Here is a 23,948-nt window from a genome sequence, read left to right on the forward strand (position 1 = left end):
CTCCTGTCACCTCCTGCCAAAGGGCTGGGTGGGAGGGAGAAGGAGCTGACGGAGCTGTCTGGTTGCAAAAGAAAATGCTACCACTGGAAATGCACAGGACCAAATTTCCCTAACCTAGTGCTGGCAAGGTCACTTGAACAGGCTCATTGTGGAAGAGGTTCCCTGATGTAGTGGCAGCAGAGAGAGCAGTGGTCCTCTCTGGGTGCTCACCCTCTCACGCCACTGGCAATGGCAGGACGGGCACTGGCTGCTCTGCTTGGTCTGTGCACAGGGGACTGCAGGGTGCATTTACCACTCACAGAGGGGAGGTCACTAGCTCTGTCCCCTCAAGTGCCCACAAGGCCAAAACAATTCCCAGGAGGATGTTTTTCCTTCATCTGCCCAAGGCCAAGGAAGCAGGCTATCTAATATTGCCTGGCATGGAGTCTGGTGAGGGGAGATTACTGACTAACCACTTATTTTCACATAAAAGAAGCTAGCAACATGCTAGCAGTCAGATTGTCTTTCCGCTTCATGCATCACAACCTAGAAGACTGTTTCCTACCACTGCTGCAAATCAATCAGTCAAAAGTTTCCTGGCTTGGTCTCCAAATCACTTATCTTTGATTTTTTCTAGTTCCACTGTATAGTCCATCGTGTCTTGAGGCCACGGGACAAAAGCCAGGAGTCCTACAGTGCAACTGCTCTCTTAATTCCTTGGGTGTCTTCCCTGCTGATACATAGCAGAGATTGGCAACTAATCTATATATAGTACAGCACTGCAGCCGAGACACAATGCCTGCATTCAGCGTGCATACATGATGATGTCAGCAATGGCTGTTTAATTGCATCATGGGAAGTGAAGGGAGAAAAGAATTGGAAGAAAAAAAAAATAAGAAAGGGGGCCCCTGGCCCCTCCACTTTACATAATTTCCTTCACCGCCAGATGGGAACGCATGGGAATGCTGGCCCTGCATCTCGGGAGCTCCCTCCCCAAAGCCTGGCATCGCCACATCTGTTTCCCTGATTTCCTACACTTCTGATCTTCTTCACCTGCCCTGCACCCCACCACCTTGGGCGAGCTTCCTGAGATGCTGCTACCGCCATTTGATTTGGCTTCCTGAGGCTCGCTCCCTCCTTCCTTATTTTTACTTCTCCAGCTTGCAGTAGCATCCAGAGACGTGTAGTTGTGAAACTCCCTGGAAGGGTAGGGTCTGCATGCAGAGACCACACAAGCCCCCCGGCTGCTTTTATTTAAATAAAGGAGCATCTGTACTGCCAGGCAGTGGTTCACGAAAGGGGTTGTCTGGCTCAGCACCACTCCACTTCTCTGCAGCTAGTGAACACAAGATATACAAACTTCTCTTCCCAGCAGACATCCATCACCGTAAAATGTATGTGGGTTTTATTTGAAAGGAGAGACAACACCCTCCCTGCTTTAGCACAGCAAAAAAGGGAAAAAATCCTCAGAGTGACAGCATTCCCCTCTCTAAGACCTACAGCGTCAGCCAAATCAACAGCTTTAAAACTTCCCTGAATGGCTGCCTACCCTATAAAGTTCCTGCTCCTGCAAACAGGACCTGTGGTATCCTCCATTTCAAGAAAACTTCCCTTTGTCTTATCCCCCAGCCTATTTATAGCTGCTATGGTGGAGGTATACTGGGAAGGCTTTACACCGGCAGGCGCAGGGCCCTTCTGTGCACAGCGAGGAGGCACGTGCAAAGGGACATTTAATAGCCTCCAAGAAACGTGCGGCTCCTTGGGCTCATTTTCTGGGAGGAGACTCTCACCCAAAGAGTTTTAGCTGCCTTTTTTCCCAGTGGCATGCGACAGGGGCTTTGGGCTGTGACGCAACTCATCAGCTGTTTTTGTAGGTCCACTTTTATGAAGGACTGTAGGGATGCCATTGGGGTCTCATGTAGGAGAGGAGGCAGCTGCCTGCTCCCACTGCCAGAGAGAGCCAGCCAGGCCAAGAACTTCTCCCTTCTAAGCTCCCTGATGGAGCAGTGAGGAGGGGAATAACCTCTTCACAGGTCACTTCTTGTTCCCAGAGTCTTTGCAGAGAAGCCAAGATAGGAGACTCCAGCCAAGACAGGAGACTCCAACCTCTTGCATGTCCCGTGACTACACAGCAGCTTCAACCAGTAACCTGAGCCTGGAGGAATGGCATACTGCAAGGTAGCAGAAGCTTCCACGGAGTCCACCTTACAGCTTTCCCTACAGGAAACACAATTATAACCACAATAAAAACTCATATGAACCAGAAAGTTTGATTAGCACCCTGCCTGGCTGCTTGCTCATTCATTCACTCTCATAAAGGAGCACATTACCTTTGTATGTACTGTCCCTGACCAGCGGTGGTTTCAACATATAAACCCTAAACATTTCAGGTCCAATTAGCTCCAACCATGTTTCCTGCTAAGGACAATGCAGAAATAGCACCGCTTTTCTCTCTCAGCATTCAATTTATACCTGTCTTGATCAGAGTGACTTCAGGAGAGAGCAGCACCCGAATGTGGGTTAGGATTAGCGCTGCATGTTACACGAAATCGTCTGGGGGAGCATGCCACTGGATGAGGGTCACAGTTTGCCAGTGCTCAGGGAATTACACTGCATGGCCCTGAGGGAGAATAGATCTGTCCACACTCCCCAGGGAATAATGCTGAGGAGGCAGAAGGGGAGAGGCAGTGCTTGGATGCAGATGGCCTTAAGATGTAGAAGATGTAGGCGACCTTCACAACCATCCAAAGAGATGGGAGGTACTGTTGTCCCTCTGAACACAACTGCACAAGCACTTCACCCTTCCCGGCACAAGGTCAGCCATGGCAGTGCTGCAGCGTGCTAGGGGACACTCACATGTCCCAGTTTGGGGGCTGGTAATGAATAGCTGAGGGTGCCAGGCTTCCCAGCTCCCACCGCCAGATCTGAAGGGGAACAGCTGCCTGCTCCCAGAGTTTACACAGCTGTGGGGAAGCATTACCAGCTGACAAGCCACTCTCCCTTAAGCGTCAGCGTACACCACCTCTTGCTGTTAGAAGCACTTCCCCAGCCGAGTAAAAGGATCTTGTGGACGTGAACAGGAGTGAAGGTAAGGTGAACTTTTGAGTTACAGCCAAGTTAACTGTGCAGAGAGGATAAATGCGGAGTGAGGTATCGGAGCAGAAGCAGTGTCAGGAAACAGGATGCTAACAACAAAACTTTTGCAGTTATTAGCCCATAATGTTGGCACCTGCTTTCTACCTCCAGCTGCTCAGAGCTTGCATTTCTTGACCTGCAGAGCATGTTTGCAAGGTATGTCTGTTTTGCCAAGCTTCTCCTGAAAGGGAAAAGTGATCTGATGGGACATTTTGTTGAAGGTGAGTTTGAGAACCTTTAAGACTACTCCAGCATCAGTTTTCACACCCAGTCAGTGAAGTCACTTCTTGTGATTGAGACATGGATTTAGACCATTCTTAATGGTAGGCATTGCATTTGAAAGCTGTTTAGAACAGAATCAGGGTGAGAAGAACCAGACATTTGCATCTTTTGGCCTTGAGCCCATCCTTGGGGGGCAATAGTTGAGCTGTCATCATCAAAGATTAAAGCCAACACAGGTACTTAGTCTAACAAGAAATCTGATTGAACAGATGGTGAATAGAGAGAGATTTGAGAAGTCTGGAAGAGGAAACTGGTTTTAGAGATGCAGTCATTGGGAGGTAAAGGTGCTAAAAGTCCTTGTGATGCTAAATCCCACTATGTGGTTAGAAATGGATGATTTTCAGCCAGAATTTCTGAAAAGAAGAAATTAATCAGAATGCATGGGAAAAAGAAAAAAAGAAAAGAAAGGTCATTTAGTTTTGTCTCAAATGCCCACTGTGCAGTAGGAAAGCTAGAGCAAGGCCTAAACATAAAGGTGCTCTTGGAGACATTACAATAAAGTGAAAAAACCCAAAACTTTCTATAGCACATTGAAAAACGACATCCTTGCATCAGTTGCCTGCAGAGCTTAGTGCTGTAAAGCAAGACAGTAGGTGTTTGCTTTTTCTGGGAATAGACTAAACCCGGTAGTGCCTCTGGGGTTAAAAGTAATGTCAGCTATTTGAGTGCAAGGTCTCTGCTGCTCAAGCCAGCCCTTGAAGTCTGTAGAGATGCAAAATGCCTACCAACAAGATCCATAGATTTCACTTGCACATGTGCATAGAGGAGGCTCTCTCTGCTCCCCTCTGGATCCCATCACACCCTAACAAGCACATCTTTAAACTCAAGGTGACCCTGCTGTAGAGGAGATAGATGGGTGGAGGAGGGGGTGTCAAGAGCTTGAATTAATATGCTGAGCAAGCCAGTTTCCAATGATTTATACCATGGGGACAACACTTACTGCTTCTTTGCTCCCCAAGCCTCCACCCTGCTCAAGATCCAGCATACCATACAGGAAGCTCAGCAACACATGCAGAAAGTTGAGCTTACTACTGTACTTACTAATGGATCCAATGACAGATATATGGTTGAGCGAGAGTCAGTGTGCAGGAGCAGGCATGGCAAATTTGGAATCTGAGGCAAATTTAGAAGTTTGTGCTCACAAGAGGAAAAATGAGGGAAGGAGAAAAAAACCCAGCACAAATCAGAGCTAAAGTGGCTGAACTTAAGTGGCACAGTTGTGCATGGATAACAGTTGTGGTGAAAACAAAAAAAAAAAAGATGGATATTCCTCTGAGTATAATGAATAAGTCACTAACAGCGAGTTAAAACCAACAACAAAACCTTCCTCTTTCATTTATCTGGCGCTATTTGTGGAATCTCTGAAGGCTACACCAGCATCAAGATCTTGCTAAAGACTTTCCTTGTGATAGACCTGTTGAAAGTGCTCTTTTTGTACACTGATTTACTAGATGAATTCTTGAGCAGGGGAGGCAAAGATCCAAGCAAGTTGTAATGCTGTGTCTCTTGTCTCTTTGTGAACAGCTAAACAAGGAAGGGGATTCTCTGGTGCATCAGGGAGAATTTTAGATCTTGGTAATCCCTAGAAAAGACTGTGCAGAATTTGAAGCGATGAGCCACACTCTGGGCTTTTTATGTCTGTGGTATAGCAATATGGGAGTTGGAAATGTTTTCTGGGTGCGAAACAGCACCAACGATAACAGGAGCTCAGACCTCTCTGTTTGTCATTACCTGTGCATGTTCAGGGACTTGCAGCAGCTTCTCAGTGACTCCTGCTCACAAGACCTGCTGAGCTCTGGGCTTGCAATACTGCCGGTGCTCAGCACAGCAGGGCAACCCGCACCAGACTGCTGAACCACTTCACACAGGCAGTACAGGGGAGAGCTCTTTCTGTGAATGTTTGCCTCTAAAATTACAGTAAAATGTCTCCAAACTCACGATTACTCTACCTGGTTCTCTTTAACAAATCTTTTAACCTCCAGACCCCTGGGTTTTCCAGCTGTATTGCTTTTGGCAGGAACACCATTCTGTTTGTTCTGTAGTGCTGCTGGCAGAAAGCAGATGCTTTACTTCAAGAAAACGGAGCTTCCAAGTGGAAATCACATCCCGATATTCTAAGCAGATGCTAGAGAATGACTCAGGTGCAGTCTTCTGCCCTAATGTCCTACTTTCCACTAAAATTTAAGGGGAAAAAAGAAAAAAAAAAAGAATTTTTAATGCATCCTTTAGCTGCAGTGGCTGGGCAGTTAGTCAAGGACAGACAAATGTTGCCAAATAGAGATTTTTCAACTAGTAGAAGCTGGCCTGGATCTTCAGAGTTATTTTGATTCTTGTTAAGTGTGTCTGAAGATCTGGCCAGTCATGCCCAAGTTTTAGCATTGTTAGGATGTTTTAATGGTTAATGTTTTAACACAGTTCTGATGTGATCATGACACAGTTATGATTTCAACACGGTTTAAAAGATGGGCTTGCCTTTAGTACAAACCACATCGTTTCAAATTCAGACCAGCAACAGCGTATGAATGGAGGACAAAAGAAAGATGAGAGAAATGGGTTGAAAAAGACTGGAAAAAAAGGGGATAAAATGCGAGAAACCTCAGCAGGGCGACACAAAGGAGAACCAGCAGAATGCAGAGAAATGTCTCAGACGCTCACGTAAGCAGGGAGATTTCATTTATTTGGCACAGAGGGACAATAGCCCGGCTAACCAGGATAGCTATTGTTCTTTTGTTTTTAAGAAACAAAAAGGGAAAATGTGAAGCACTAGCTTCCCAGGCGAAAATCATAAAAATAAGTTCTCATCCTGCTGTCCAACAAGGAATGAGAAGCCTCCCGCACTTCACCTATCGCCCCCACGCTGTTATTCACTCACTTGTTTGTCAGCTTAGAAAACAAATGAAATATACTGAGGCCTCGGTCTGAGGAGAGCTGAGGGTGTTTTTATAGCAGAACAAGTTAATTGAATCGAAAACCATTGAGTCAATGCACTAAGCAGAAAAATGCACGGTGCTATCTGCTGTGTAGTTGAGCACACAAGTGCTCCAGCAGCCAATGTTTCAGAAGGATTTTAATACCGGTGTGTTCCCTTTAGCTTTGTTTCAGCATTTCTCATAGTGGAGACAGAAAGCCATCCACAATTGGAGGAAGTCTCAAAATGTTGCATTCCTTCGGTGGTGGTGGTGGAGGGAGAAGAAAAGGAGGACTTTGATTCAGCAAGACAGAGGTTCTCCAATATGAGGGTGACAGCTGGAGAATAAGGACCCACTGTTCAGGGACAGTGAATTGCTTATAGCCTTTTACAAGCTCGGGGAGGGTGTAAGCTGTGAACGAGCCTTGGGAGCTTTGGCACAAACACAGTGGATCCTGTCAGCAAAAAAGACCTTCCACAGCACCTAGGTAGCATCGTGAGCCTGTTAAGGACCATTTGGAGCATCGACGTGCAGAATTGCCCCCTTCAGCCGGTTTGCTGGAAAGCAAACAGCTGTCACTGAGGGAGGCAGGGGTGTCAGATATGCCTGGAGACACACATCTGGGAATTTCTGACCAATTAAAATATTTCTGAACACAAAAGATGACAGTTTCTATTGAGGGAACTGGTGCAAAGCGTTATCTGGGAGACCCAAACAGATCAACCATGCGCTTGCTGCTCGGGGAGTTCCCGCTTTTCACAACTAACTGACTTCATCGGGGAAAGGACAAGCTCTGAAGCATCATAACTCTTTGCGGCAACCACAGGACAAATAAACAGAACTGGGGCAAGGCTCAATGATTTTTTAACCTGATAGTCAAAGCTGTGGTGGATTTCACCTGCATGCTCAAATGTGAAAATATGGATTTGTAATATAAAGAACACAGCCCCAGAGCCAAATCCTTCAGTGATACATAAGGCAAGTTCTCAGTAGAATATACTACTGAGGGGCATAATAAATATTCATGCTTGTTTACAACTTAATGCACGTGTGTTGCCCCATGGACTTCATCAGCGATTCCCATTGCTTGGTCTTGCATACGGATGTTAGCACTCCTGAGTTTCTCAGTTCTCTGAAGGGCTTTTGGAGAGAGCTCTCCACAGGCATGGCTTGAGCTGTGTTTAGTACCTGTCAGTAGAAGACAAAAGGCATTTTTAAGTAGACAATTTAAGTTACCGTTATTTGCGTGTCTAAGGCCTAAATAACATTAGTTGTTTGTACATCTAAGGTCTAAACAAAGGAGAAACATAAATGAATATGTTTTAATAACCAGTTTTCCTGTTCCGTGGTGGTTCTGAAAATTTATTATCATTACTGAACAGTAATTTGAGTTTATTCTGCTTATTTACAGAGGCTTTCATTCACTAATCTGTATATTTACCCATTTTTATTCCTTTTCCTGTTTTGTTGACTTTCCAATCCCTAAGCCAGTTCCACGTTGTAAAATTTCTCAGCATTCCCAGTTTCCTTGTTGAGGGTGCAATGCCACGCGTCCTCTCTTGCTACCACAAGCCCCGCTAACCAAGACAGTGGCCACTCGGTCGTGCTGCAGAGCCAAAACTTTCCACCCATACGTTGCTGGTTGCGCGGCGTTTCATTAGAAACAAAATGATTGTTGCGAATTTTTATTGAAGTGTGGTCTCGCAGCAGCGCAAATGGCATCCCCGCTAATTTTTGCTAAATTCATCGCGTCACTTTCAAGGAGAGGAAGCGCCTGCCCCTGCCCAGCAGCGAATCCCCCCGGGCTCGCCCGCCCGGGCATGGCAGACCCGGCGGCAACCGCAAGAGCGCGGAGAGGAGCCGGTCACCCCTAGACCGGGCGTCAGAAAACAATTACTCGAGAGACTTAATGTTTAAAGCTGCATTAACGCCTCGGTGCTTTCAAAGAACGGCCCCGAAGCCCCGCTCGCATCCCAGACCCAAAAAGGGCGCGAGGGTCTGGCGACCGCCCGAACCCCCGCGCTTCAGACCCACGGTGGGAGGGGGGTCCCCGGCGCTGAAACCGGCGGTATTAAAAAATGGGGGTGGGCGGAGGGGGCTGGATGCGGGCGGATGGGGGCAGGTCGGGCCGGAGGAGGGCGAATGTTTCCTGCCCGCCGCCGCCGCCCCCCGGCCGCCCCCCGCAGCCGGGCGGAAGTCAGCCCGCGCCGTCGGAGCTTAAAAGGCTCCCGCACGCCGCGCCGCCCCAGTGCCGGCGGCCGCAGCGGGGCCGGAGCCAGCGCCGCCGCCAGCCCCGCGCCCCCCGCCCCCCCCCCCCGGGGCCGCCCTCCGCACCCCGCCAGGCGGGGAAGGCGCCCGGCGCGATGGCTCTCCCCGGATCCCACGCCGCCTGGGACGGTGCTGCCGCATCAGTGAGTAATTCCTGCTAATTCACCCCCCGGGGCCGGTGGGCTCCGGCTCGGCAGATCGCGGGGGAGGCGGGCGTTTTGGTTATCGCTGCTTTCCCCCCCTCGCCCCTCCTCTCGCCTCTTCTCCGGGTTTTATATTATTTTTGTTTTCTCAATAAAACACCACGCGAAGAGGCGAGATGACAAAGGAAATGTGATCCTAGGCGCTGCAGGGGCTCAGAGCGAGCGAGAACCGGAGAGGAGGAGGAGGAGGGGGCGAGCGTAGCGCTCTCGGATAGCATTGCACAGCGGCTCCAATTTGTGCGAGCGAATATAATACACCCTCCATGAATAATTCAGGGCGGCCGGCGGGGACCTGCCGCTGCTCCTCTGCCCGGCCGCCGCAGCCTCTGCGAGCCGCGCCGAGCCCGCGGCACTGACCGGCAGCAGCCGCCCGAGCCGCCGGGTACCGCGTGTGGCGGGGCTGCTGCGGGCTCGGCGCTGCCCTCCGCGGGAAGCCCCGCGTAAAGGAAGGCGTCCGGCGGGAGTCGGGACTCGGAGAGGCGAGAAAGAGGACTGCCCTTCTTGGCCGCCCTCGGAGCCCTTTTATTCTTCCCATCTCCTCCTTCTCCTCCGCGTCCCGCCAGCGTGAGTCTCTGCCGGTGGGGTGGGCACCAACGCCGCCCTCCATCCCCACCCCCCCAGTCATGCGGTGGTGGAGCAGGCGTCGGCGGGGGAAGACTGGAGCCGGAGAAGTCTGCCTGGCCACTGTGTTTCAGTGCCTCTCTCTCTCCTAGAGCTGCTCTGGATTGCAAAAGTGGAGGGGGGAACTGAAACGAAATTTCCCCTTCCCCCCCGACAAGCACAGGTTTAAAGGAAAAGAGGAAAAAACCCAACGCCCCAAGAAGAAAGAGCGAAACTTGAGTTAAGCCCCTGCTGCCCCCCACCCGCCCGGCCGAGAGGGACTTGCACTGCCGCCCCGACCCGGTTCTACGGCCGTGGGAACCGGAGCCGAGCCCCCGCGGACGGAGTTCGGTCCCCGCTGGATGCGGCGGGGATCGGGCGGTCGGCGCCCATGCACTTTCCGTTTAGGAAGAAGACAAGTAACCAAACCACGTTGTCAAACTGCTGACCCGAGGGGGAGATGAGAAGACTGTGTGAGGTATTGACCGATCCGAGAATCGATGCAATTTGTCTAATGCAACGGGGGATCGGGGGTTAAGTACATGAGAGGGAAGAGAGGATCCATTTGCTGAGGGAAAACGGGACAGCTACACCTTGATACCAAAAATACTCCCCCCTCCCTGCAGCAGCCAGCCCGGCAGCAGCGAGGTACGAGAGGACCCAGCTCCCTGCAGACCGCCGGATCGATGACACCGTATTTGCAAAACCGGCCCATCGATCCCACTTGGCAAAACGACTGATCGATGCCAGCTTGCTCGTAAGCTGCTCGCAGAACTACCTTCTCCCCGCGCCTCTGTTTTTCCGCCCACGCTTTTTTTTTTTTTTTAAATTGTTTTTTTTTTTTGAGGAAGGAGAGACACGTTTTTGCCCCCCATCGGGGAGTCAGGCCCGTCGCAAATGGCTTCGTTTCCCGAGTCCGACTTCCAGATCTGCCCGCTGTGCAAGGAGATGTGCGGCTCGCCGGCTCCCCTCTCGTCCAATTCCTCCACCTCCTCGTCCTCCTCGCAGACCTCCAGCTCCTCCGGGGGTGGCGGCGGCTCCTCCTGCGGGGGCCCGCCGCGGCGGCTCCACGTCCTGCCCTGCCTGCACGCCTTCTGCCGCCAGTGCCTGGAGGCGCAGCGGCACCCCGGCGCGGGGGACGCGCTCAAGCTGCGCTGCCCCATCTGCGACCAGAAGGTGGTGATCTCGGAGCCCTCGGGCATGGACGCGCTGCCCTCCTCCAACTTCCTCCTCAGCAACCTGCTGGACGTCGTCGTCGTGGCCGCCGCCGCCGACGAGCAGAAGAACGGCCGCGCCGCCGGGGCCGGCCCCGCCGCGGGCTCGAGCGCTGGCGGGGGCGGCGGCGGCGGCAACAACCGGCACCACGGCCGCCCGCCGCCGGGGCCGCCCCGCGCCGCCGGCTCCTCGCCCGCCGCCGCAGCCTCGGCCGCGCCCTCCTCGACGTCGTCGTCGTCCTCCTCGGGCGGCGGCGGCGGCTCGGCGGCGCTCCTGCTGCGGCGGCCCCACAGCCGGCAGGGCGAGCCCCGCTGCAGCTCCTGCGACGAGGGCAACGCCGCCAGCTCCCGCTGCCTCGACTGCCAGGAGCACCTGTGCGACAACTGCGTGCGGGCGCACCAGCGCGTCCGCCTCACCAAGGACCACTTCATCGAGCGCTTCGCCGCCGGCTCCGCCGCCGCCGGTCCCGCCGCGCCGCTCGCCCTCAGCCCGCCCTACCCCGCCTCGCCGTACAACATCCTCTCCGTCTTCCCCGACCGGGCCAGCTACTGCCAGCACCACGACGACGAGGTGAGCGCGGTGCGCGGCGAGGGAGGGAGGGAAGGGGCGGCCGCGCTCCCGCCCCTGGCCGGCGCCAGAGGGCCCCCGCCCGCATCGCCGGGGACCGGCCGCGGCGCTTCTGCCGCCCCGCGGGGCTGGGGACGGGGGGCAGGGCTGGTGCGGGGCGCGGGAGCCGCTGGCACACCGGGGGAGGGCGTGCGGCGAGGCGCCGCCGCCCGGGAGGAGGAGGAGGAGGAGGAGGAGGAGGAGGAGGAGGAGGAGGAGGAGGAGGAGGAGGTGAGCCGGGGGCCCTTCCGCGAGGTGCGGGACACGCTGTCCCCGGAGGCGGCTGGCGGAGCCCCGGTCTGCCCGTGTGCGGGTTGTAGTGGGGGCATTGGGCTGCTGCGGGCGCTGTGCCCCTCAGAGGGAGCTCCTCGGGCTCGTGGAGATGCAAGAGAAAAAGGTTTGGGGCCCCCCAGAGCCCCAATGCTGAGTTAAACTGTTTTGTGGAGTCTTTGTACAGCCGTGTTCGGTGTGTAACCCACTAGAGAAAGAAAAACGAATAAATAGGGAAGGAAGATAACTGTGTTGAGAAAAGGACACCTTTTTGATTATTTATTTATAAATAAATAAAAGGTAGCAAAAAAGTTAGGAGATATATTCACGCTTGCATATGCCAGCTACATCTCCTGCCCTTGGTCAACATTTTGTCTACTTCTGTGGTGGCAAACATCTACTGATGCAAAAACAGGAACTTGCTTTATGTGGTGTTAATTTAAAACGCTTTGGCTTTGCAAGTTTTGATTCTGGTGACCCTAAGTATTGTTTCATAGATCTTAAGAGGTAGTGGCTTCTTCAAAATGTACTGAAAGTGTCTTAAGTTTCACTGGGATAGTTTCTTGCTGTGATAGTTTGAAACTTGATTTTTCGTTTGAAGCTGGAAAATGGCGATCTGCTGATTTTCCCCTTTTGCTCTGGGGGTCAGCGCAGGGGGATTTTGCTGGAATTTTCCAGTAACCAGCGTTGGAGGTAGTTTCCTCCCAGGATGAAATTGGACAGCACAACAAGGGGCTTCAGGGAAAACCTGCCTGAGGACAGGGGTAGTACAAGAGTTTCCTGTGGGATGCTTGCTTAACTGATACATGAAGGCATTTAGCCTAGGGAAATGTGGTGATGCCTTCAGTTTTCAGGGACGCTTTTTCTATCTCCTCTCATGTTGTTATAGCTATGAAATAGTTCCAGAAAGGTCAGGTTTTGTGTTTCTTGAAGTTGCTAGTGTCAGAGGACAGAATGTATGAATTCTGTGGAAAAAGAAAGACCTTAAAATGACATTTGGGAGACATGAAGTGTGCTTGAGGAACAATCAAGTTTTTAACAAAAAAACCCAAACCAACCCAGAAACGTTATGGCAGCTGGGCTGTTTACAGCTCTTTGTGGTATCTCGGTATCTCCCTAAGAGTGGGCTTCCTAAAGCACACTTGTAATACTGAATGCTAGACTGAAATAAGGCATGATGTTCTTAAGACGCTAAAAAAAGCCATCTTTCTGCATTCATTTTGGAGTATAACTTTGGTCTTGTGGTACAGGCTAGAAAGCTTCTAGTTTTTGTGTTCTCAGTAGGCCGAGTAGTTTTACACACTTCTTTTTGAAGTGTGTAAAATAAAACAGTTGAGGGCTTTTGGCCATAGCATAGAATATCCAGCTTCTAATGTGATATATTCTCCATCATTTAGTAAAAGAGTAGCTGGGATAGGAGCTCCAAGGTATTTTGTGGACTTAAAAGCTTAAATTGCAAGTGGAACAAAGGTATTCTAGCCTTGCTTAAAGTGTACAGCTTTTCTAGAAGTAACTTCTGAAAAAGCTTAATTTATTTTACATAAATAATTTTACTTTCAACAGTGTACTCTGAAAAGAGTACACCTCTTAAAGGATTGGGTTTGGGTGTTCCTGTATCCTGTAGACCTAGAAATTGTTTTAAAACAAGTAAGCATTTTCAAGCCTTCAGCTCCTGTTGAGAAAGGCTTTTATTCTGCAAATTAATGATCTACTACTGTTCTTGATTAGTGCATTTTGGTGGCTCCTTAATGCAGTTGTGCCTGATCAGTATTTGCAAGTATTTATTATTCACTCAAGGGGAATTGTTTGGGAGAGACTGACTGTTAGGAACAGTTTATCCTGTAAATCTTTCTTGCTTTGGCTAAAAATATGGGTGAGGTGTACAAGTTTTTTTCTGAGAAAGGGTGGCTGCAAAACTGTGAGGGTTATTGCTTGTTTAAGAATGCTATTTACAGCCTCATAAAAGGCACGATAATAGAAAGGCAGCCTTCCAGGAGAGTACTTAGTGCATCACTTAAGTACTTTGTTTGGCTAATAGTGTAAAAACAAACCTAAAATGCAAGGCAGGAATGGTAGCCGTAATATTAGTAGTTAAAAACTCTGGTTCTGCTCAGTATGTGAGAAAAGCTGGTGAGCAGGATATTCCCTCAGACTAATTCATGCAGGCATAGGCAGATCTCATCTGTAAGCTGCTGGAAGAGTAGTTCTCTTAAATGCAGAGTTCTCCTTTGCCAGGGTATGTCCTCCTCACCTTGTTTGAGATCAGTTATAAGGAGTTTGACCCCATCTCTGAGGGTTTTCTGCACAAAAGTTGCTGGTTCCCTTATTCTGTGCCTCCTTGCCTAGAACATGATGCTCCTGTCCTAATATTGCTACTCATTTGTTACCTTTGGTCCTGTTCCTCTCTGGTGTTTCCGTCCCTCCTTCTGGGAATCACTGTCCATTCCCCATAATTTTTCCTCATTCCACCTCCGTTTTGAGACTCCCTCGAGTGAGAAGGGAAATAGCACCGTGGGTGGTTACTTACTGGGTGTTCCAAGTCTCAAAACAAGACTACACATACACATTTGCCAGACAAGATCAGTGTAGTTGCTCATCCTCTTAATGCAGAGAAATGCAGATTTCAGCTCTTAACTGGGATGTCTGGCATAGTGTCTTTTTAGTCGTGATGGTTCTGGTCTCAGTTGAGCTGTTGACTCTGGTTGTGTGCTATGAGTATGTAGCAGTCTCTGTAACAGAGAATATTGACTGTTACAATAGTGGCAAACATTAAAGAGAACCCCGAACACTGCTTTTAGGGCAGCAATGCCTGCAGATACTACAGTGATGCAAAAAAGAAAGTGAATAAAAGTGTTGGGGGGGGGGGGGGGAGCAAAAGCCAATTCTTTGTCACAGAGCTGCTGTTGAAACCCAGTCTGGTGGTTTACCACTGGGAACCTCACAGTCTGATGTAAAATGCTATCATGGCAGCAGGGGAAATGCTTAATCTCAGATGTTTCAAAGCATTCTACAAAAGTAAAGGTGTCGCAACCCTGATAATTTTCTTTTGTCTGGCAGTGTTGTATGGACAGAACTATCAATGCTACTGTAGCAACTAGATGTTATTACTATAAAATCAACTAGAATAGGACTTGAAAAAGATTTTACTTTAGTTTTACCCATAATTAAATCAAATATCCTACCTGATATGTCAGTGTGTTCTTGATTGTTTCATGTGACTGAAAGAGCACCTCTATTTTTCTTTTCTTGGAAGTCTTAATAGTCTGCGAACGAAACCACGCTCTTAGAAAATGTTGGAACAGCTATAGGACACTTGGCTTGTACTGATAAACTCTCTGGATTCAAGTGAGTTTGCAGAAAGTGGAAAATGCCACAAGTTGCAAGTTAAATAACTGGGGTTTCATTTATGCCAGAGCTCAGCTGCTGTGTGCTTTAATATCATTTCATGATAACAGTGGCGGATGGTCCAAACACTTCAATAACAGACTTCTAACACTTTCTAGGGAAAGTGTGGAGTTGCCAAATTCAGTCATCTTAACAGTGTGTGACCCTTCTAGTTCTCATATTGCTCTACAGATTCCATTTTAGGAGTGGTTCATGGACTACCAAAACATACAAGACAAAACCCTGTAGCGCCACAGCTCCCTCCATTGCAAGAAAGGATTTTAAAGGTCTTTCTCCCTTGCCCTTAGACACACTGTTCCTTCATTTTCCTTGCATCAGTTCTGTCTTTGGTCAGGTTCTTAACTGATCAGATTACTTTACAAACTCCGAAGTTTTTTGCCATTTTCAGTGAGTTGCAGTGGTTCATGGGGCTATTGGAGCCCTATGGAGACTCAGTAAAATTAGATTGCTATGTTGAATTCTGGGGCTGCATATATTCCTGGATTTCTTATCTTTTTAGATTACAAATAAAATGCATTCCTTCTTACTGTCTTACAGACTGTAAAAAATGCGATTTTTGGAGGATTGTGCATGTATAGGGGAAAACATTCAACTGCGTATCTGTCAGTTGAACTGAAAGCTACTTATCTGGTACCTTGGCTAAATTTGCTGATTGAATTTGTCTAAGCTGCTCTAATGTAGGGTAAAGCTGTGGTTTCACAATAGGGAGCAAGCTGTCTTAACATCTCACGGCTACTCAGAATATAGGGGATCTCACTTCCTCTTCTGTTCTCACCAGGCTAGGCTGTGTGCACTCAGGAGATGCTTCTGTGAGCCAATTTAATTCACTTAACATGACAGAAAACTTTTTTCCCCTTTTCTACCACTGGTAAAAGTTTATTTTAACTGCAGGCTGAACTGGTATGAGGGGAGAGGAGGAATAGAGTCCTTAGACAGGAATGCTAGGTTAAACGGGGTTGCTTTTGTGTAATGGCTTTCCATACTGCCAAATGCTGAGCTTTGCTCCGAGGTGCTCCCAGTGCCATCCACCCACACGTCTCGCCAAAGCACTTGGCTGATGCAGAGGGAGTATGCTTGTGTTCCCAGTTCCAGTTCTCCATCTCTTGCTCAAGGGTTATTTATGTGAAACTGCAGTGTGTGATACAGGCTCTTGCTGTTTCTCTTTCTAATGATTAAGGGTTTTGCCGCCTAACAAAATGATTAAGGATTTTAAGAGTGCATCCTGAGGCAGTCATCTTAAAATGTGATCCTTGTGCACAAGATAGAGAAATTCGTATTTCCAGGGTACGTAAGAAACTGCATGTAGTTCTTTGTACTCATGCAGCCTTCATTTACCATACTTACTGTGTCTTTTCTGATGTCAAATGCACATACAGGTGCCCATCTGAAGGCAGTGCTTCAGATTAGGTTACTGACAGTTGTGTTTTCCTTTTTAATTTTTTCCTGATGAAGAAAGCAGGGTAGTGAGTTATTTTGTTCATATGTGATTTATGGAATGTGGATTTATAACATCCTTAGGATGATAAGGGATTGGAATAATCTCTAAATTCACAATATTTTAAAATTTACAAATACTGTTCAGCTATCAGCTGTTAAACCTCTTGGATTACCCTGCCTTACCTTCCCTTTAGATGCCTCCATCACATCTGTAGGTCCTGGCTCTTCCCTGCATGCAGAAGTCTTTTTATTTAACTCCTTCTCTTTAGTAAGAGAATGAAAACTTTGGGTTTTAAAACAGCTTTGATACCATACTGGACAGAATCCAAACCCCCCCTGCTGTGCTGTGACTGGTGTTGAAACCTACTCAACATTTTAGGGTAAACGCAGCAAAGTTGTCAGGTTTTTCTCCTGGTGATAATGATATTGTTACACTACTGGCTTAATTAAACATGACTTCAGACAATTTCCAGTGAGTAAAAACTGGAAGAAGCAGAAATGCCTTGGATGTTCAGGCACCTTTCATGGACTATTTTTACTGAGAGCATGTATTTGTAAAACCAAGTGTTGCTGTATGTAAGGATATTAATGCTTGCAGGCTGCAGCATAGACCTCTGAGGTTAATAGTGACTTTTTCTGAGAACACACAACTGGAGATGTGCATACAATAAATAGGCATGAAACTAGTCTACTGTATACCTGTAATTTTTTAATTACAGTTTTGTTTAAAAGTGATTTCTTGAAGCGTCTTGTAAATGGGAGAGAAGGTCTAGCTGAATTTTTGCTTCCATTTAGTGATGAAATCTTGCATCTCATGTGTAGCAGTTTTTCCTTTCAGCTAAATCTTCAGAGCATGTAAACATGCTTTCTAGACCATGCTTCCTTAAAGGAAAACTACTTAGTTCCTCTGTTTTAAAGTAGAGGAGGTATCATTCCTCTTTCAATACTGTCTTGACCCAGTCTCTTCCTAGTTTTCCTCCCATACTCCCTTCCTTCCTGCAAAGTTGTTGGTGTCTTTCCATGAGACAAAGAATCATGATGTGTTGAGGGCATAGATCTTAAGCTGCATGAACAATGCACTGAATGCAAGACCAATGTTACCACAGATAAGATTTCACAGAAGAGGTTTATTGTCTTCAGCTGTAATCCACTTTCAGTAGAGCAGTTACAAATATAATCTTGGATCATAATGACGTAGCACATAATTTTTACTAATGCTTTTAACCTATCATTTGAAGTCTAAAGTGTGGAAATACTGGATGGGAATGGGACTGGCTACTGCTTGGCAATTCAAGTACTGGTTAATGTAAGGAATGGATGTCCCTGATCCTAAAATATATTGGGCATATTGACTTTGTTTCAGCTGTTCTCCTCACAGGCTCAGCTGCAGCTCCTTCCCTGGGTTGTCTTCTCCTTTCCCTGGCTGTGCTTGAAGAAGGGCTCTGTGGGTGGGATGGGTTTGGTCCTTGTACCAAATTAAGCTTGTGCATCCAAATCAAGTCACAGAAAGATTCTACCCTTTTAAGGAATTGGAGCAATACTATCTGCCAACTTCTACCTTGAGTACAAAACCTTCTTTACTATGTAATGTCACCTCAGACATCATTTTATCTTTGCCCTAATATCTTAAAGAAGAGAAATTTTATGTGGCTAAGACAGTCATGTGCTTCTTTTCTAAAGTTCTTTTGACTCTAAGCTACTTGTTTCTTCCTCTGCTATCAACCCTCAACAAAATAAATTCTTTTCAGGTTTAGAGTCCATAGCTGCTAATCTTTTTTTAGCAACTAAAAATGTTGGCCCGCTTTGAATGCTCTAGCTGTATAGCACAGTATGAAAAGGAATAAAACGCAGTACTCACGGATGAGGCTCATGAATATATGTTCTGTGTTGCTCAGGCATCTTGGATATGTGTGCAATACTGACACAAGAATTAATTCATAGTTACATGTTAAGCTCTAAGAAATAAGAGCTCCATTCCTGTTATTTCTCTTGAGTGTGTAATATGCATTTCTAAAACCCCAGATGGTGAACTTGTTGGATAGGATGATGACTAGTTAGCAGTTGCCTTCATACGTGGTTGAAATATTTTTGAAGTGACTAAGACTTGAACTGGAAACTTCAAATGCTTATTGTTTTATGGTTCTGCATGCTTTGTGCTGTATGCCTCTGCACTGGTGCTGACTTGGAGAAAATGGATTACCTCCCAGGAGCAGGAAAGTGACTTGAGACAAGCTCTAAACCTGTTGGGCTGGCAATGGGTGCAAGTCACTTTTCAGAGTTGAACACTTAAAATTCTGGGGACTCTGAGGTGTGCCTTGACTGCTATAGAGGAAATGATCTCTACTGAAGAAACACGTGAATTGTCTTAAATTCATCTCTGAAGTGGACAGATTAACCCAACCAAAGGCTACTGCTGTCACCTCAGCAGGTATGTTTTACTCCTGTTTGTTACTACAGTATTATCTCCAAAGATCACACAAGCAATCACCGAGGCTGCTCTCATTCCAGTGCTTTCCAGGAATGTGAGAATAGCAAATGCTCTGAATTTGTGTTGTGGGGAAGAAGGGTTCTTTAGTGAGCTAAAGGTAATAGCTAAACTTGTGTTGTATCATTTTCACTCTAATGTTGGTTAGTCTCCATGCATAACCAAAATATTTAAAGGTGTTCCGTCAAGTTTGCTAAACCTTATCTTTTTCAGTTGTTCGTTTGTATTACATGCCCACCCCATACATTTTGTGGCTAGTCAGTGTTGTTATAGACTACCATCTACTGTAAATACTTTCTTTTGCTGGGCAAGGTATTGTGAATGTGCAGAGCTACCAAATGCTGTGTTTGTCTGGATTAAAAGGCTGGCAGGGATCTCAAATTCAGCAATCAAACTTCAGCAGGATTCTCGGATGGTAGTACTGGAGCTTGTTATTGTATCTTTTCCATGTCCCATGTTGTCTTGGGTTTTGTGGATTCTCTTTGAATGTGTAGGTACTTGCTGTCCAGAGTGGCTGACATATGCCAAAAAACTAATTTTATACAGCCTTTTGTTCAGCTCCTCTTGGTTAACAAAAGGCAAACTATTATTTAGGGTAAAATGTCAGCTATGAAACTTCAAATCCTCCCCTTTTCCCTCCCTCTTCACTTCAGTGGTTCTTTTTACTCAGCTATTCACACTGTCATCTTATTGTAGAAAATAAAAATCCCTAGCCTTAAATATTGGGCGCAAGCAAAGCTTGAAAGCTGTCTGCATTATGGATGCCCTTAAGCTTTGTAATCCAACCTGGTGCTGCATCAGGGAGTAGAGAAATGCTGCTGTCTTGTGTCAGGGTTGGTGGTGTGCTCTGTGAATCACCAGTGAGTGAGTCAGTACTGGTTGCCTGACAAGGTTACTATTGCTGGTCTTCTGTAACCTTGAATAATGCCATGTCAGGTGGTGGAGGGTGTAAGGGAATGTGATCAGGTAGCTCCTGGGGTCTTGCTGCTGCTGTGTCTTGCTGTGCTTTGGAAGTCAACTATATAGTTCCTGGATGTTTTAGTAAGTGCATGTATCTGTGAGGCAAAGTGGGTCTGTTACTTTGAGTAAGAACTTTCTTAGGGCATGGAAAGAAGGAGCATCATGCCTCCAAGCCTTCTTTTTTCCCTTTAAAAGCAGGGCTGGTAAAGGGTTAAATTCCAGCCCCCTGCAGCACACCCCGCCCCCACCGCTATATATGGTGTGCCCAAAGGCACTGGAGATTTAATACATTGAAGTTGGAGCGTGAAGGGGGTCTGCAGCCTGCTAGACAAAGTCACTCAAATTTCAAGAATACTTGATCCATACAAGGATGTTACTTGAGAAAGGCATGGCTTCTCTGTTAAGAAACCGGTTGCCGAATGAGCCGGCTGAGTGTCCCAAACACGGCTTTTGTGGCTAGATGAGCAAATTGGAAACCAGATTTTCTTTAATTGGTGACTGATCAGCAAGCCAGCTAAAGTTGTTGTGAGAACCAAACAGTCTCCCTTCAGAGAAGTGGTTATTTGTAGGGGAAAATGAAAATGGTTGTTTCTCCCACTGAAGTGCTTGCAAGTTGTGGACATTATTGTGCAGATAATGATACAAAAGAGCTTAGTTGAATTGAATACTAGACTAAAATAATGGAAAATAATTTCCCCAGGCTAGTTACTGGAGAAGCAGCTACAGTGTTGCAACTGTGTCCCAATAGGATATATTTGGTGTTAACTTTTGTTAAAAGGCTTTTAAATGGATGGGCAGATATTTTGGGAAGAAAGGAGGGACAGTTTATGGAAGAAAAAAAAGACAAAATTATTATAATAAAAAAATTGGTACTGGAAAGATCAGGCAGTGGTCTGGAGTGGATTCTACCCTGAAAGAAATAACAACCAAACTAGGTTGGGAATTGGAAAGGATGAAGTACAAAAGAATTCCTAGAACACTGAGGTCCCAGTCTTTCTAGTGCTGCTCTTGTATGTACTAAGATGGTAATGGGAGTAAAATTTAATACGCTCCTTGCTTCTTCCCCTCTTGTACTTAATATAATTTTCAGTGAGGGGGTGGATGTAATAATCCCTGCCTCCCCCAATATCATGAAAGCATTGATAAGATTAGAATTAAGAATTGGATTAGAGTTATAAATGGTGGCTGTTGACAGAGTTCCAAAAGGTACTACATGCCCTTTCTTAGCATGAAAGTGCTGGTTTTTTTCTCTGTTCTAGACAACATGTATTCTAATTGACAATATTTCATGGTAGCTCTTGCTCTCTTCTAGCATTACTAATTTTTTCAAGGGCTCTGAGCCTCTTGCTAGATAACTAATGTATGGCCCTTGAGCTTTCTGCCCATGAAGCATGAATTACCCTGAGTGGTGGTTGGTGGGACAGTTCATAGGGAGGTTCATAGCGGGCAATCTAAGTAGGCTGGGCTAAGTGGAAGCAAGGCTGAAGTGTCTTGAGCTGGCTTTTACTGCGTAGCTGGCAATTTGCTGGAGGGCTGTCCACTCCAAGCCTCCAGACACTCCTGAGAGGTGCTTTTTCTGTTTGTATGCACTTCCCAATGCATACAAATTTGATAAACTTCCTAAGATTTAGACAGTTGTCTTGTCAAAACAGACTTTATCTTCATGTTATTGCTTTTCTGGCAAAGGTGTTATTATCCCATCTTTGCATCTTGTCAAAAGTAGTTCATTATGTACCTCTGAATCTGAACTCTTCCTCAGTAGCAGCTGTGTCAAGTCAGCCCAATTTCTTTGTCCCTTACCAAAACAAGTGGTAAATCTCTAAGGCAATGTTCCTCCGAACCTGAAGGGGTACATGTGGGCCCCTCATTCCAAGTGGCTTATTCTTCAAATAATATTTCCAGGGAGCAGTTGTACACCTTCATTGCATATATTGTTACATATTGGTACATGGTTAGTGCATGTTGATACCTTCTAGTAATAATTGAAAATTCTCTATGATTTAGGCAGCTACATCTTCTAGAGAACTACTAGAGAGATTTTGCTGGAAGTTCTGAAGCACTGCAGTTACAATTAATATAACGTGTACATTTCGTTTCCCCTTGTAGGAGACTTTGGCATTGACTTGGATATAGGTAAGGTCAGCATGTCTTTGCAAAGACTGGAGTAGTTGGATTCTGTGGCTGGCCACTTGAGCTTGTAGTGGCATACTTGGGCTTGGCTTAGATCCAGAGGCTCTTCTTTCACTGGAATGCTTCCTTGTCAGTCCTTTCCTGAGCCAGTGAAGCGAGTTCAAGTAGTACGTGATTACTGATAGTCTTTACTAGTGCTCCTATCTTGGTCTTTCAGCAATGATGCCAAAAAACTTTATACACTGAGAGAACAAATAGGAGAACCATAATTTAAAAGTGCAGGTGTTAACATGAGCTTACTTTCACAAACTGCAACAAAAAAAATCAACTTGAGCCATTTTTAAAATTAATAGTTTCATTTTCATATCTCAGTCCTTAGATGCAAGCAATTAACTTATTTTTCTTCAAAGAGTACCATCATTTTTATAGTTGTAGAAGTTATTTAGGGTGTTAAACTACTTATAGCTTTATTTTAATTGGTTTCCAAGTGCTTGTCTAGCTGCAGAACTTTGAGGAGGAGTTACTCAGCTGCCTCATTTGGCAACCAGTTTCTTAGAGTGAAGTCACACCTTTCAGTTAACATCCTTGTAAATACAATTCATAGCATTTTTATTCTGTATGTGATATCACTTCTGATACCTGTTCTTAATGCCAGCCTATGCCAGTCAGCAGAGAACAGGGGCTGCTAAGGAGCTTCAGCTGATGAAACTCCTCAATGGTGTGGACCAAAGATGTATGGAAGGTCCCTTTCTCTTGTCCAAACCTGTTCATCTCATTTCCTTCCTTAGCTCTGCCTTATACTTTGAAGTTGAATAACATGGATGCTTTGAAAGAATTTTTGGTGAAAGCCATAGTTGTGCATGTCATTATAAAGCATTCTTGTGACTAAGCATCTCTTAAATTTAAACAACTTTTAAATTGTTGTGTTTTTTGCTAGTGCAAGTCACAAGTGTTCATTCCTCGCAGTAATACACTTTATCTGTTGCCATTCATTTGCCTTCATTATATAGTGTCAGTGTGTGTATGTAAACATCATTTTTATATAGTATTTATGAGGGTTTGGCTAGCATAGTAAGACCAACTTATTTTCTCCTAAATGAAAGATAAATCTTGACAGTTAATCAATCTAGGAATAATGTATTGGACCAGTACCCTGTCAGAACTGCTGTTTTGTCTTCACCAATGTTCAATACAACTGTTTCAGGAAAACAGAAAGAAAAGGTGTTTAGTATTTATTTTAGAGTAGCTGGTCTACAGTGTGTCCTTCTGCTTTAATTTTTAAATTATCACGGGGAAGCCTTGACAGTGTCCTGTCTTACATTATTTTAATATTAGTTTTCTAATATAAGCGACAGGAAAAAATCATGGTCTCAACTGAAAATATCATACAATCCATGAAATTCAATATCATCTTGTCTACAGGAGAACATAGTATTTTCATCAATGTGTTTACTGTTTGAATTTTAAATTCATTTTAACACCATCCAGGGAGGAAGCATAAAAGGAAACACTTTTCACTAGCTAGGGGATAGATTGGAAAGACGAAGTGTTGCATATCAAAACAAAGACCAAAATAAAAAATAGAATAGTGATACCTCCCAGCTGAGATTATTTTATGCTATCCAAATGTGCTATCAGCAGGTGAGAGACTCACTGACATGGAATGCTGTCTTGGGAAATCTTGTTTGTTTCATCCAGGTATTCCTCAGCATATGAGAACACAGTGTTAACCTTATTGCAGAATTCAGATAGATTTGTATATGGCTTATCTGGGGATGGAAAGCAAACAAACTACTTGGGATAATGAGTACCTCCCTCATTATAACTCTATCCTATTGTCACTTTTTTTGTAGTTTATTCTTCCCTTTGAGAACAATTATCTCATTATATGTAGTGGCATATGATTTTACTCCAAAGCTTCCTGGTAATAATTTTCCTCAAGGTGTGTGTAAAGAAATAGTTGACACCTGTGTTAGTAGGTTCAGATTTTGGATGTAGATGGGCAGTTTTCCATTTGGCTCCTGTGGCAAAGATACTTTGACAGACAGCTATGTAAACCCTTGC

General features: G+C 46.1%; 1 protein-coding gene across 1 annotated transcript in view; it reads left to right on the forward strand.

Annotated features, from left to right (window-relative positions):
* Window positions 1–10,035: 10,035 nt before the first annotated feature.
* The window catches only part of TRIM71 (tripartite motif containing 71), a 63,962-nt gene continuing 50,049 nt past the window's right edge, over window positions 10,036–23,948 (forward strand). Inside the window, exon 1 of the mRNA XM_032107403.1 lies at window positions 10,036–11,161. Coding sequence (XP_031963294.1) covers window positions 10,274–11,161 — 888 coding nt within the window. The 5' untranslated portion in view covers window positions 10,036–10,273. The remainder of the gene's footprint in view (window positions 11,162–23,948) is intronic.

The sequence above is a fragment of the Corvus moneduloides genome, chromosome 1 (genome assembly GCF_009650955.1).
Source record: "Corvus moneduloides isolate bCorMon1 chromosome 1, bCorMon1.pri, whole genome shotgun sequence".
In the NCBI taxonomy this organism is placed as follows: Eukaryota; Metazoa; Chordata; class Aves; order Passeriformes; family Corvidae; genus Corvus; species Corvus moneduloides.